At 35.0% G+C, this 16,020-nt stretch overlaps 2 protein-coding genes across 5 annotated transcripts; both read right to left on the reverse strand.

Annotated features, from left to right (window-relative positions):
- Positions 1-1,517: 1,517 nt before the first annotated feature.
- On the reverse strand, positions 1,518-4,684 carry LOC138125214 (UDP-glycosyltransferase UGT5-like). Its single transcript, XM_069040412.1, has 4 exons — positions 4,384-4,684; positions 2,749-3,561; positions 2,475-2,694; positions 1,518-2,422 (listed from the first exon to the last, which is right to left on the reverse strand). The coding sequence occupies exons 1-4, from the start codon at positions 4,628-4,630 to the stop codon at positions 2,140-2,142; spliced, it is 1,563 nt and encodes a 520-aa protein (XP_068896513.1). The 5' UTR covers positions 4,631-4,684; the 3' UTR covers positions 1,518-2,139.
- A 2,253-nt stretch (positions 4,685-6,937) lies between these two features.
- Positions 6,938-15,880, reverse strand: LOC138125215 (UDP-glycosyltransferase UGT5-like). 4 transcript variants are annotated; one of them, XM_069040414.1, is made up of 5 exons: positions 15,746-15,880; positions 13,817-14,008; positions 8,051-8,863; positions 7,773-7,992; positions 6,938-7,719 (listed from the first exon to the last, which is right to left on the reverse strand). In XM_069040414.1, exons 1-5 carry the CDS (start codon positions 15,783-15,785, stop codon positions 7,437-7,439), a joined length of 1,548 nt encoding a protein of 515 aa, XP_068896515.1. In that variant the 5' UTR covers positions 15,786-15,880; the 3' UTR covers positions 6,938-7,436. The 4 variants fall into 4 exon arrangements, with proteins under 4 accessions (XP_068896515.1, XP_068896516.1, XP_068896514.1 ...); XM_069040415.1 differs by lacking the exon at positions 15,746-15,880 and adding an exon at positions 14,902-14,979; XM_069040413.1 differs by lacking the exon at positions 15,746-15,880 and having other exon boundaries at positions 13,817-14,162.
- Between the last annotated feature and the right edge of the window lie 140 nt (positions 15,881-16,020).

Consider the following 16,020-nt stretch of genomic DNA (forward strand, 5'->3'; position numbering starts at 1 on the left):
CCTTGATTCGTGACAGATGTGTCAGATGTTATCATTTATATTCCCCTACCACCACAATTGAGCAAACGCTGATACCGGAGTCTGGACCTGTGCTTTGCCATTTCACTGATTGAATGAGGTGGAGGTCGTGAGACCCATTGTGAATTATCTGAATTAGCTGATGACACAGCGATCTACGCGAGATCCTACTACGCAGATGTCGCCAACAAACAAGTCCAAATTCACATGGACAAAATAGAAAAATACTACAGTGAATGGCTCATCAATATCAATCATATTTACAAGGAAATTCACAAATAACAAAATAATAACTAAGCTGAGAGTTAAAGGAGAAAAGATAGATCCGCAGCCCACAGTCAAATACCTTGGGGTCCACCTAGACTCAAGGCTAAACTTTAAGCAACATCTGAGAAAAACTAAAGCCAAAGCTGAAGCTGCACTCAAAACACTCTACCCATTAATGACAAGAAGAAGTAAGCTCAATGTGGAAAATAAAACCAGAATATACAAAACGATAATACGACCAATAATTACATATGCTGCTCCAGTATGGTGCGGAGTAAGCGACACTGCCCTACATTGCCTACAAACACTACAAAATAAATGTCTGAGGCTTGCAACTAACTCTAGCCCATACACCAAAATATCCAACTTGCGCAATGAGACAGAAACGTAAATGCTGCGTGAGCACCTAGAGAAACTATCATACAACTTCTACAAGTACCGGCTGCAACACAGCAGATTGACCCAAAACCTAACAAAATAAGAAGACACAACGCCCAAGTACACATAAGACACAAGCTACCATACATGAGGCTCAAAATCTTCGAGGAGCAGGAATAAGAAAAACACATAAATTCGCCACAAAGTAACAAGATCAAAACATCGACAACACCACAAATCAAAACAAAACAAAAATGTACATATCGTCGTCTACACTAGCAAAGCACGTAACTCCAAAATGCAAAATTTTACAGGAGCAACAATAAACTGTACCAGAAACAAAATTGCATTCTGTTAACCGGCGAGTTCACCTGGATTCAATTCGGTTACATTCGGTTTCTTGTCTCCAGGTGAACTCGCCGGTTAGCAGAATGCAATTTTGTTTCTGGTACAGTTTATTGTTGCTCCTGTAAAATTTTGCATTTTGGAGTTACGTGCTTTGCTAGTGTAGACGACGATATGTAAATAGTCTGTATATAGTACTAGGATAGCAGGGGTAAGAATAAGAAAAGGAAGAAAAGCCAGTTATAGCCATCCAAACCGGAAGACCCGAACTACTGGAGACCCGGAGAAAACATACTACCGTGGGGGATCGAGCGCGAGCGCGGACGAACAATGGGGTTCGCCCGCGGGCGTGGCTTCGCGCCTCAACGGACAAACAAGACAAAAAATAATCAAACAACAAATCACATCATAATTATCTGAAATGGTAAATGTTAGCATCACAAACAAACCATAATCTCTGATAGTCCCCGTGGGAGGAAGGAACAGCAGAACTGAATAAAACAACTATAAAAATTTGTAGCCTAAGGGCAAAAAATTTAATGTATGTATTTAAAATGAATAAAGACGTGCTAAATTGGAAAATTGTGAATTATCGTATGACTGTAGTTGAGATTGTCTAATTTAACGTGTACTGACGAGACCGATGTATTAATTGTCAAATATTGAGTGAATTATAACATTTTGTGGAAAAAGGTGAATTAAAATAATTTTTACATTGCAAACCTATTTAATTTATCGTGACAATTTAATTCATACACTAAAAATCCCATGAGCAGCGGTGTTTTTGTCATTATGATAGCGAAAAAAGTTTGCCCTAACTTTTCCAGCGACAAAACGGAACTTAACTTTTGAAAGAGTCTGATTCTAGTAGATCTGCATCATAGTGATTTACGTATTCATTAAATTGTCTTACCGAATTACTCTCAAGCTTTTTTTTTGGGTAGAAGTAAACTTGACATTTATAATTCGAGTTTTGTTATCTGGCAATTAAACTCAAAAAACTGCCAGAAAAAAATACGAGTCCGTAGGACGAGGCAGTTTTTTTCGTTAAATTGCCAGGCAACAAAATTCTCATTGACATGTCAAGTTTACTTTGACAAAAAAAAGCTCTCGTGTAATTATAAGTGAACATTATTGTTTTTTGAGTTTTCTACTGTTTTTAAAAAACAACTTCTTACAAATAATTTTCGTTAAATAATAAAAAGTAAACAAAAAGCACGATCCAATCAATACAATGAAAGCAATAACATCTAACAAGTGGTACTGATACCAAGGTAAATCAAGTCCAGCCACTCTTAAGTATGGTGCTCCTTTATGACGAATAACATATTCGACCCAGTAGATTGCTGTATCCATAGGACTCACCAGACGATCATGAAATAATTTAGATCTCAATTTGGCGTTTTCTCTATACCTGCAATAACGATTATTAAGTACAACTGAAATTTATTTGTAAAATTTTGTACTTATTATTTTTTAAAATTTCATGAATGGTACTAGTTAATTTTTCTTCTGTGAGTTGGCTATATGGAACCACGAGCCCGTAGCCACTGTTAGCTGCAGTTAGAGCATTCATTTTTTGGTCACCAAAGATGGGGATCGCTAAAATGGGTACACCATGGTAAATTGTTTCAGTGGTGCTCAAGTAACCTCCATGAGTGATGAAAAGCTTAACATTTGGGTGCGCTAAAAATTGAGAACTTGTAAAATAAAAATGAGGAACGAATTGAAATAGTGTACCAAGAATGTCTTGTTGCGGTAACCACTTTGATAATTTCACATTTGGAGGTTGTCCTGGGAGTGAATCATCTTCCCATTTCCACAGAACATTTTCCTTCAGTTTTGAAAACGTACTGAGTATAGCATTTCGTTTATCAATCGGTAACTCAACACTTTTTAAATTCGAACCCATACTAAAGTATATTACACCATTTTTAGAATTATCTAAAAATTCTTGTAAATCATTAGGTAGCTTTTTTGGTGGTTTTACATGGAATCCTCCGATTTCGATCATGTTGGGAACGTAGGGTACAGCTTGATTAATACTCGAATGAGAATTCATCAAAACAATGGAAGTGTTATAAAGAACGTCGTATAAATCGAGTCCGTTCGGTAAATATTTTTTTAACATTTTGTTTTGCGCAGGGAACATGTAGAGGTTGTAGAACAATTCATTGAAAACGGACAAAAGAGTGTTCATTAGTCTTTGAGAAAAAGTCATCGGTGCTGTATAATCTAGCATAACATTGGCAACGTATGACAAAGGTGATGGGTTTCCAACTAACGGATTTATCCAATAATTTGGCCCTACAGGATTAAAAGTTATTAAAGGTGCCCCAAAATGTGTCGATAGAGCTTTCTGAGCATCATTTAAAAACTGTTCGACAATGACAACATCGAATTTTTCATCTGAATTAATTAATTTCTGAACATTTTCATGTTTCAAAATCATTTCCATAACTTGAGGCATCATGAATCCGATAAAAACAGAGGTGGTAAAAGGATTTGAGGCTTCTCTGTCAAACATATTCACTTGATCCTTATTTACATGATCTAAAAATAATAATTTATGTCTAGGTCGAAAATATACAATATAAAATATATCGGTGTCCTAGCAAAAAATAGGGGGAATTTAGCATGTTTCAACATGTGAATGCACAGAGAACCGAAGTCGCTTAATGAAAACCTTTCTGCAAAATATAACTTTATAAAACTAGTGTGTTCTATATCTTCATTATTATTAGGCAATTTTTTATACAATTGTGATACATATTAATTTCTCTTCCCGCATAGGCCCATACGTTACTTAAATAACTATTTCATTATTTTGTTTCCAGCCCTGACTTTCCCCTCTTCTCACTCATCTCTACTTCAAAATTTTAAAAGAAACCCTCCATGGTTAACGATCATCTGTGAAAAAGGACATCTTTCTAAATAGGAATGTCTGTGTAAAAAAGTGATGACGTGACCTGTGATGCCTATATTAAATTATGATGTTCCCCTATGTGCTGACTCACATCCAAAAATTGTAATGTTAAAGACAAAGAGGAAATATACTCGTCCTAACTTTTCGCAAGACATCCGGTATAAGTAAATATAGGTCATTATAATTGATTCTCCTATCGCAGTAAGCGTTGGAGACGTAGTTGAATGTGCCGCAAGCCCCATAACATGAGTGAGACTAATATCGCTGATAGGTGGCGCTACCGGCAGTAGTGGAAATCTGTCTACTAGTTTGTCTAACGTTGCGAGGCTGACGGCACATCCAAAATTTGTGTGGGTTTTCAACGCCAACTGCGATGGGACAATCATTTTAATGACCCTGAATAATATACATGCGTAAGAACATATTTTGTTTACGTAAGCAAACAATACCTTGCATAGCTTCTAAGAGTCCTGAAATGACTACATCCCTGTAGGTTCCATTTTTTGGCGGATCTTTTTCACCAAAGCAACTTATCATTGTTACATCATGTCCTTTTTCGGCTAGTGCTTTTAACAAGGTACTTCCAAGAATGTAGTGGCTTCGTCCCGGAACAGGAAATACACCCAAAATTTTGGCACTCTCAGCAAGGAATGCTGTTGTTAAAAACAACAATACTGTTATAAAAATTTTCATCATTTTATGTCTCTGACTTTGATTAAACTAAGTCTGAGACTGTTCATTTCATCAAATCTGTTTTATCAGTCATTAATGTTGATAAGGACTTATATAACAAATAAAATAAATCACTGCGAACAAAATGTCATCTATTAATACTTTTTTATCAGATTAGTCGGATGAATCGTATTTTATAAAATATAGTGATAAAAAACAGTAATCGTTATTTAAACATTAAGGGAGGTAAGTAATATTCATCAGTCGAGGACGTGTTTGCGCCTGAGCGATAACGAGGGCTAGCAATAGAGTCGGAGACTGGTAAATATTTATCTCCCGAATTGTTTATAATATTTTTTCCTCTGTCAAAGTTATTTTGAATTGCATAGTTTTTTTTTTATCGATTTAGGCTGTTGCCGGTTGCTAAGGCTTCCATCATCATCACACGAAGTGTGAATATTAAAAGTGTCGTGTCAAAATTAATTTGAACAAATGTAAAAACAGAAATGGAAGTTGCTGATGGTGCAAACGCTTTGGCCTGCTGAAAAAATCGAAAGAACGTTACCAAATTGCATACAAGTGTTTTGTTTGGTTTAATTTTTGTCACTTACTTCCCCTAGAGCGGTAAGTGGTTACTTACATCCCGTTGTTATTAGTAACCAACGCTTCGTCGGTAAGTTGTACAGTGTGGAACAAAATGATTTTCATCTAGTTACCTTTGCACTACCGTTGTAAAAATATGAAGTACCGCTATACAAAAAAACTACCCCAACACACAAATATACATCAAAATTACAAATGTGATGTATTAGCGAAGGAATGATATGAATGCAAAGTTGAGATTAAAATTGAAAAGGAAGCCAACACAGCAAGTGTTGAAAGTGACCACTATCGTTTGTTAATTCTATTTAGTAAATTGTAATAATTGTCAATTCGATTGATGGCATTTATAGACAGAAGTATAAATAGCTAGGTACTTCAAAAACAGTTGAGCGGTACAGGAAAATTTACATGTGCAAAAATTCCAACGCTACCTAGATGACAATCATTTTGTTCCACACTGTATCTACATCCATCAAATCAATGTCATAACAACCTAAATACTTGCTATGTAGAGAGCAGAAAAAGAAATATGTATGGATCCAACGTTGTGTTTTGTTACTTATGTTTTATTTAATTGAGTTTTACGGCAGGCCGTACCATTGGAAAGGTTTAAAAATGAGTTAAAACGATTGAACACACTTCACTTAAATTTTATTTAACAAGGAATCGTGTATGAGGTGTTTGGTCTCAACCAAGGAGGTTAAAGTAAGAGGAGGGAAAGCCAGTTTGAAAAAGTGATGCCACCCGCCAAATCGTGCAGAGCCATAAAAGGTTGCTAAACAAGGGTGGTTGGTGGGGATGGTACCAGTGGCGTATAAAAGACTGGGCGCACAGATGCATTTATTGTAATTTGTAACATAAAGTACATGAAAAAAATTAACAAAAATAAAAGAAGTGAATTTATAATTCAGAAAAAACTATAAGTACATGACGGGGCGCACTGGAGCATTTGTTGTAACATAACAACGCTTAACACCTTGTTGCGGGGGTTAAAGGAACGCCACTGGCGCCAAAGCGATGCGATACCCGGTGGGCCGTTCAAGGACATTCGCGGTCATAAAAGGTTGCTGGAGAAAGAACGATTGGCATCACTTTCAATGCATTACCAGCATAGGGCGCTTTCCCTCCTCTCACTTTAAACCTCCTTGGTCTCAACAAAGGGTATAAATAAATGAATGGATTTAATGAATGACTTTTGGTGGAAGTTGATTAAAGTTTTTAGTAAATGACAATTTGATGTAGCCCCTGGACTAATAAATACATGACTAAGTTGAATAAATACACAAATTTATGAAATTGTATAGCATTAAAAGAATCTGAGGTGGGAACCATGTAATCTTGTTAAGATTTGAATTAACTCCCCTGATAAATTGAGCCCCACGCGATACCCATGGAACCTCTCAGTCAAGTCGTGTGTCTAATATAGGGAATCAAAAAAGAGAAAGGTACTACCATACTTATAACGGTATCTCCCTTTACATGTCAGCTGATTTGTCAACGGTCCATATCCACCTTAATATTCGCCGTGGCCTTTTGTGTACTGCGTCGGACCACAGTTAATTGAGAGTGGTGGTTATGTTATACTCGTATGTACCTTTTCTGTTTTTTTTTTACGATAAGCTCACGTGCATTAGAATAAACAAAGTTCTTTTCAGAACCGTCTCTATTTCTATCTTTCCAACAATGAAAACTATAAAGAAGGACGTGGTTATAGTGATTTTAAAATAATAGTTGTTGATATTTTTATTAATAATAACTAAATACACAACAAAGTCAAAATGCGGAGGCGAGACGCCGGTAATTATGTTGATAAGCACTGCACTATTACTTGATAGTAATATCCGTAATGGTGTATGTACTCCGGCAAAATTGCCGTGCCGCCGGGTGGAGGTGGGATACGATATTCATAAATACAATTAAAGATGTTTCCAACCAAATGACAACTACCTCCTGGTTGTAGCTGTTTTCTAATTGATTATTGCTTCCAAACCCAATGTACCTAAACCCTTAACTCTATCATCACATTCATAGAGAAAACGAGGCAAACCATGTGTAGCCCATGAGTGTACTCTATTTTTTAATCCAGTGTTATGTGTAAAACTTTCAAGTCATCAGATACCAACCCTTTGTATTTTGAACTTATATTTAATTTTTCCTAGAAGATTTGATAGATTCTCATAGACTTGTTTCTTCATATATTACAAACCTGCATAACTTATCAGAAACATTATTGTTTTTTTAGTTTCTTAGTGTCTTTAAAAAACAACATCTTACAAATAATGTGCGTTAAATGATAAAAAATAAGCAAAGAGCACGACCCAATCAATGCAGTGAAAGCAATAACATCTAACAAGTGGTACTGATACCAAGGTAAATCAAGTCCAGCCACTCTTAAGTGTGGTGCTCCCTTATGACGAATAACATATTCGACCCAGTATGTTGCCGTATCCATTGGACTGACCAGACGATCGTGAAATATTTTAGACTTCAATTTGGCGTTTTCTCGGTACCTGTAGAAACAATTATTAACTATTAATTAATATTTATTTGTAAAATTTTGTACTTATTGTTGTTTAAAATTTCATGAATGGTGTTAGTTAATTTTTCTTCCGATAGTTGGCTATATGGAACCACGACCCCGTAGCCATTGTTTACTGCAGTTAGAGCATTCAATTTCTGGTCTCCATAGATCGGGATCGCTAAGATGGGTACACCGTGGTAAATTGTTTCAGTGGTGCTCAAGTAACCTCCATGAGTTATGAAAAGCTTCACATTTGGGTGTGCTAAAAATTGAAAATATGTGAAATAAAACTGAGCAACGAATTAAAATAGTGTACCTACCAAGAATATCTTGTTGCGGTAACCACTTTGATAATTTAACATTTGGAGGTTGTCCTGGGAGTGAATCATCTTCCCACTTCCACAGAACATTTTCCTTCAATTTTGAAAACGTATTGAGTATAGCATTTCGTTTCTCAATCGGTAAGTCAACACTTTTTAAGTTCGAGCCCATACTAAAGTATATTACACCATTTTTAGAATTATCTAAAAATTCTTGTAAATCACTAGGTAGTTTTCTGGGTGGTTTTACGTGGAATCCTCCGATCTCGATCATATTAGGAACGTGAGGTACAGCTTGATTAATACTCGAATGAGAATTTAACAAAACAATGGAAGTGTTATAAAGAACATCGTACAAATCAGGTCCGTTCGGTAAATGTTTTTTTAACATTTTGTTTTGTTGAGGGAACATGTAGAGGTTGTAGAACAGTTCATTGAAAACGTACAAAAGAGTGTTTAGGAGTCTTTGAAAAAATGTCATTGGTGCTGTATAATCTAGCATCATATCGGGAACGTATGACAACGGAGATGGATTTCCAACTAACGGATTAATCCAAAAGTTTGGTCCTACAGTATTAAAGGTAATTAGAGGTGCTCCAAAATGTGTCGATAGAGCTTTCTGAGCATCATTCAAGAACTGTTCCACAATGACAACATCGAATTTTTCATCTGAATTAATTAATTTCTGAACACTTTCATCTTTTAAAATCACTTCCATAAATTGAGGCATCATGAATCCGAAAAAAACAGCGGTGGCAAAAGGATTTGAATCTTCTCTGTTAAACAAATTCATTTTTTGATCTTTTTGTCCATCTAAAAACAATTATTTTATATTCGTCTTGGTCCAAAATATATACTCGTAACAATTATATTTTATATATTTGACTAAGAGAAACTTTATATTAATAACATAATTACAAAATTTCCGATAATATTGCGGATTCTGGAAAAGTGTCCCGAATGCTTGCAGCGTTTCCACGTTGAATGGCAAGGGAAATCCTCTCGAAAAGAAATGCCTGATTCCGCGATAAGTCGGTTTCCGATGACATTAATGAAATCGATGGCTTCTTTGCACCAAGGGCCTAAGGTTTCAAATGGTAAACCTTTAAACACGTAGTTTGATGAAATGATTGAACTATATTTGCGATGTTTGCGTTTGCAAGCCATTTCAGCGGCAAAACCTGAGACTTCAGATGATTTCAAGGTAATTGTTCACTTTAACTACTTCTGGAATTTTCGCGTTTTTTCTGGCTAGACAGCCTCAGGACGTCCTCCTACATCGTTTCCCACCAGTCAAACCTTGTGCAAATGAAAATTTTCCTTACCCTTTAGTTATACTAAGACTTGGCGCGACCTTAAAACACAACAAGAGAGAAAAAAAAGGCATTTGCACAAGGTTTGAATGGTGGGACACGATCTAGGAGGACGCCCTGAGGCTGTCTATCCAGAAAAAACGCGAAAATTCCAGAAGTAGTTAAAGTGAACGATTACCGTTTTGAATACGTAATTGTCTGCAAGTGTATCTACAACAGTAACGTCCCAAACCAAAGGTTGACCTTTAATCCACGGTACTAAAGTCATCCCATCTGGGCGTTTTCCGTCATCCCGAGACAGTCCGTTTGGTTCTAAAGTGGAATCAAGATGAATAGAAGTTAAAGACCGGTTGATAATGGAATTAATTTCAGTGTGTCTTGAAAATCTACCACTGCTTTTGAAATAACTTAGACCGTGGGTGCCAATTTCGTCAACTTTCGCATTGCATTTGCAAATATGAGGTGTACAAAGATTACAACCCAATCTTAAACCAATTCAAACTTGGAAGGAAGTGTTATCTAAAAGAGTACCAATATTAGGACAAGGTATTGCATGTAACCAAGATCCTGATTCTCTGCATTGCAAAGCCTTAAAACGAGTCAAGTCTCTAGGTGAATTAAAGATTAAGTCATTGGCAATTATTCGTTTGATATTAATATTATCCCAATTCTTCTGAAATTGTGGGATTGTTGGTATTTCGTTCTCATTTCCTACATCCCCGACTGCTAAAGCTTCATCATAATGGTGGATAATAAGCTCATTATCCTTTGAATTTAGTAATTGAGAAACAAGCTTTTTAATCTCATTAATTGAAGATAGGAAAGCAGGGAGGCAAATATCGGAAATGCCACGAATTTCCAGATCACCAAATCTAATCGGTAAAGTGGACTGACGCCATTGGAAATCAGTTAAACGTAAATTAAGTATTCTCTCTTAACAAAACTTTAAAGAGGAATGAATTGAATAATTAGAAAATTTCCAAAATGGAGTTGTTCTTAATAAAAAATTAAATTTTGGTATGAAAAGACAGTTTTTGATTAAAGTATAAGCCACGTGTCTGTTAAGGAGTTCAGCTTTGTTTAAAAGATTTTCAACTGTAATTATAGATTTTTCGACAGTGTTTTTGAAACCTTGTCAAAGATTGGAGAGCCTAAAAGAGATAAACTTTCTCGGTCACAGATTTTAATGCCTGGTATTAAATTTTGAAATTCCTTTATGACTTTTAAATCTGTGTCTCCAGAACAGCAAAAGATCTTGCATTTGTTTAATTCAAGGCCAATTTCCTGAGATAAATTATTGATAACTTTCTTAAAGTCAGATAAAACTACTTCTGGGTAATCAGCTAAGGTCTAAGGTTCCATCATCTAAATACCATATATTCAGTTGAGAATCCAAAGATAAAATAATTTATATATTTTATATTCGTCTTGGTCGAAAATATCTGTGGCGGTCGTGAAAAAGTAGGTAAGTCGAAAATGTTAATTTTTCAGGGCAACAATTCAAAATTCCACATCATTCCTAAAATCCTGTAATTAAATAGAAACTTCATTCTACCTGTACTTGCTTTTAATATAAGTAAATTTTAAACTGTGAAAATCTGAATTATTTAATTACATGATTTATTATTAAGGTGTAAACATCGTTAAGTAACTCATTTTTGAAATTATTTGACCTACTTTTTCACGACCGCCACAGATATATACTCGTTACAATCGGTGTCCTAGACAAAAATTGGGGAAGTTTAGTATGTTTTAGGATGTGAATACATATGAGACCGAACTGGGTTTAAATGAAAACCTTCCTACAAAAGATCTTTATAAAACTCTATAGAGGTAGAATTATTTCAGAAGAACATGTACGTCATCAAGAGGCCATCGTACCAAAATACGTTCTTTTTCGCAGACCACGTGATATTGTCACGGGATGTTCTTCTGAAATAATTCCACCTCTACATACTTGTAGCTATAACTAGACAGTTTTTGCGTAATACTTAAATACCAAAACCTTTGTTGAGATTTATTAGGTAATTCTTTTATAAAAAGGTGTTTTTTTAAAATTTGCGTCGAAGTTGGAGTTGGAGAGTCGATTGAGAACGCACCTATCGTGTAAAAGCCTAAGATTGAAACAGCTGATCCGTGATTCATCATCCGTATACTGCATTCACAATCGTTTCTTCAACGCCAACTTCAACGATAAATTTTAAAAAACACCCGTTAACATACAGGGTGTAACAAAAATAAGTGCATACGAAAATTTGCAAACTTTAATAATTGGAAAGAAAAAAAGGAGTGTAACATCAGTGATAACCGAAGAGCTCCTATCGGCGTAATTCTTCAATGTTAGTAAAATGTATGTACCTTCATCGTCGTAGACAAATGTCTCTATGTTAAAGGCAACTTTTCAAGTGCACTGGTGAGACTACAGTTCCATCTACTATTGCAGTTAATCTGTCTTCGCCAATGAAACAAAAAGAGAGACCGATAATATTTTCTTTTTTAAAAAATATTAATGTAAATCTTAAGTAGATCTAAATAAAGTTATTCTGACTTTAGCGCTATAGTGTCTTAGTACTTATAAGACACTAGTGTCCTATAATATAAGACATTAGTGTTTTATTAATTCCATAAGACGTCTCAAAACAGTAGAATTATGACCTCATAACGTATCGGTTGTGGATAAAGATAATTTTAGCCTAAAACTCGAGTTATCCCGTTTTTCAGCGCTCCCCTCGTCCCCCAGTTACCCCTACTTCAAGCAAGATTTTTAAAAAATCTCTTCGTTTTTAACGACTGTCTATGGAAAACATATCGCTCTAAGTAAGGATGTCTAGGTAAAAAAGTAATAACGTGATGACTATACTAAATCATGTCCCTTGTGTGACTGTGACTCAGCATCACATCCGAAATTTGTAAATTTATAATTTTAAAGACACGGAAAACATACTCAGCCGAACTCTTCGCACGGACACCCGGTATAGGTAAATATAATATACATACCGGGTGTAGAATTGTTTTACGAGACATAGCATTTTACATCAGCGTTCCTCAACCTTTTACTCTTTGCGACCCAATTTTCAACCACAATTTTGATCGCGCCTCCCCCACCCCCCTAAAATCAAGATTATTTACTGCACTTTGTAAAATCATGAATGCAGTACCTTCAGCGTCACTGTTTTCTTGCAAGGCAAGATGGTTTTCACGTGGAATATTTGTGAAATGTATTTATGCATTCAGAGATGAAATTGCCATTTTTCTAGAAAAGGAAAACGGACCGGAAGCCGAGAAGTTTCTAGATGATTTCTGTGTGATGAAATTGAGCTACTTGGTCGACATATTCGAGAAATTGAATATCTTGAAAAATCAACTCCAAGGAGCAAATATACACTTGATTTAAAAAAAATAGCGTACAATTGTTGAGAGCGATTTTTGTAATATTTTCCTAATGTAAATGGCCCGCTATAAACTGTTTCTAGGCAGCACGCTACCTTCCTTCTAATTTAGTGATGATTCGGGCTTTTGTTACTTTAATGTAACCATGAAAACAAAGCTAACATTATATGGGGAAATATTAGGTGTACGCTATTTTTTTGAAATCAAGTGTACATACATACCGAGCGATCATTTAAAAAATAAATCGAGTTTGCTTTGGAGCCTATGCTATAGCATGGGTTGCCATAGGTAACACGCCGACTCGATTTATTTTTTAATTGATCGCACCGTATTATCCGTTCACGATTGTTTCAAATTCGGACTGTCTATGAAAATCTGACATTTTAGTTGGCAATATTGTGATTTGGCATAATAAATCTATTTTAGGTTATAATTGAATTACACTGAATCAATTAGGGAATTGACAACAAGACGAATATTTAATAACATAATAACGAAACGTCATATGACAGGACCTGACGCCAATCTAACAAAAAAATATCGTGGCCTACTGCGTGTCTAAAATAATCGTGAACGGCATATACATAATTTAAAATATTAAAAGGCTGAAGAACAACATGTGCAAGCTGTTTTTGTAACCAATGAAAATCATTTAGTCATGCTGGCAAAGAATTTTAAGAAGTAGTTTCTTGCTGACGACAACTTGGCAGTAAGTTACGAGTGGGTTAGGAACCCATTTCAAAATACTCCCGAAGATCTCTCAACTGCCGAAAAAAAATCTTCACAGACTTCAAGGCAAATGACGAAATCTAAAACAATTTAGTAATAAATCACGCTCTGAATTTTGGACAGGGGCGGATGATGAGTTTTCTGCACTGAAAACAAGAGCATTTCGTATACAGGGTGTTTGGGGTATAAGGTAACAAACTTCTCCCGTGTAAAGAAATAGATAAAATAAAACTTTTATTCTCGCTGCATTTGTCGTGCTTTAAAAAACGTATGCGACACAATGGTGTCTTATAAAACTCGTATAATAAATTACTAATACGTAAGCAAAATATACCTTGCATAGCTTTTAAAAGTCCTGAAACGACGACATCCCTGTAGGTTCCATTTTTCGGCGGATCTTTTTCACCAAAGCAACTTATCATTGTTACATCATGTCCTTTTTCTGCTAGTGCTTTTAACAAGGTACTTCCGAGAAGGTAGTGGCTTCGTCCTGGGACAGGAAATACACCCAAAATTTTAGCACCATCTGTAAGGAATGCTGCTGTTAAAAGCAACAATATTGTTATAAAGATTTTCATCATTTTATGTCTCTGACTTTAGTAAAACTAAGTCTGAGACTGTTCATTTCATCAAATCTGTTTTATCCTATATTAGTGTTGATAACGTCTTATATAAGTAGAGATAAAATTCAGTAAACATTATAAAAATTATTCTGCAAATTAAATTTAAGAATTTTCGTCGAGCTAATACGATATGATTAACATGTAAAGTCCTCGTGGAAAAATAGTCAATTTTGACTTAAATTGTAAATCATTTTACAATAGGAGAGAAAATCGTCTTATAACTACCATAAATAATTCCATAAATAAATAGGGGCTGTTACTTTACCTGATGTTTGCTCTTCCTTGAGTCGGCACTGCACAACAAAGGGGCAATAAAGTTAGAGGGTATTATGGTAGTTATAAGACGGTTTGCTGTCCTACTGTGAAATGATTTACAATTTAAGTCAAAATTGACTATTTCTAGATGAGGACTTTAACACGATTGATAAAAATTAAATTTCATATTTATATAGGGTGTCCCAGAACTTGCGGATCAAACTTATAGTGCGTTTTTCTTGGTGATTACTGAAAGCAATAGCATTTAAACAAAGTACAGGGTATAATCGATTTTTTGTAATGAATAATTAAAGTTGACCAATCAGAAGAACGCGCTGTTAATTTCAATTTCAGGTAAATTTAACCAACAGTTTGAATTGCCTAGCAACATAATTCTAGTAAGAATTGTCACAATTTTCACACATTAACAACACATTGTTAAGATGATTGTTGTATTGCTGATCTTATAGACATTACATTGCATCTAGCATGTTAGAAAATTGTATCAATTTTAGTAGATATTTATAAATTAGTTGTTTACCTACTTACAGCAGTAACCAAGGTTGACTTTATTGTAACTTTATCATAAAAATTCCATCATTTGGATCATCTATTTCACTTGCAACTGACAAGCTACTTATTTACTCGTCTGCTTGAAGTTACTACAGGGTGAGCAACAATAGAAACAGTTATTAATAAAATAAAATTGGCAATAAAAAATTTTACATGAAATTTTCAAGACTGTGAATTGTACCTATTTCGGTTTGTTTTATTGATACTATTGACCGCTGGTATACATTTCATATTTAAACGTCTTGGTTTTTGTATTCTTTTATTAATAATAGTTATTTAAACATTCAGGGAGGTAACTAATATTTACCTGTCGAGGACAGGTTTGCCCCCGAGCGATAGCGAGGGGTAGCAATAGAGTCCGGGACTAGTTAAATTAGTTACCTCCCGAATTGTTTATAATATTTTTTCCACTCTCAAAGTTATTTTGAATTGCATACTTTCTTTTTGATGAATTTATTTTTAATATTTGAATAAAATACTAGTATATCTGTTGCCGGTTGCTACGACTTTCATCACACAAAACGTCAATATTAAAAGCGTGGTGTCAAAAGTTTGTAAAATGAATTTGAACAAAATTGAAAGAAAAATGGAAGTTGCTGAGCTGCAAACCCTTTATGTTCCTTCCCCTTGCCAAAGAAATGGAAAAAACGCTACCATAAGGCATATTAGTGTTTTGTTTTGTTTAATTTTTCTCACTTATTTCCCGGAGGGAGGTAAGTGGTTACTCACATCCCGTTGTTAATAGTAACCAACGATAGGTCAAAAAAGTTGTACCTACATCCACCAAATCAATGTCATAACAACGTACTTACCATGTAGAGAGTGGAAAAAATGGTTTTCTCGTTGGAACATGATATAAAAGTCACCAAAAGTTACCAGAATTTATTGGCAACTCAATCAGTAATTGTTGTTCAGATGGTAGAATAAACTAGATAAATGCTAAAAATAAAAAAATATCTTAACACACTTTTGAGTATTTTATCTCACTCGCCCACAGATGATTACAACAGAAATTGTAACCATGCAATTTCAAATAAATGTTATTTTGCATCTTATTGTAGAGATGTTACAGTGTTTTTCTTTTGGT

Source organism: Tenebrio molitor, chromosome 3 (genome assembly GCF_963966145.1).
Source record: "Tenebrio molitor chromosome 3, icTenMoli1.1, whole genome shotgun sequence".
Classification (NCBI taxonomy): Eukaryota; Metazoa; Arthropoda; class Insecta; order Coleoptera; family Tenebrionidae; genus Tenebrio; species Tenebrio molitor.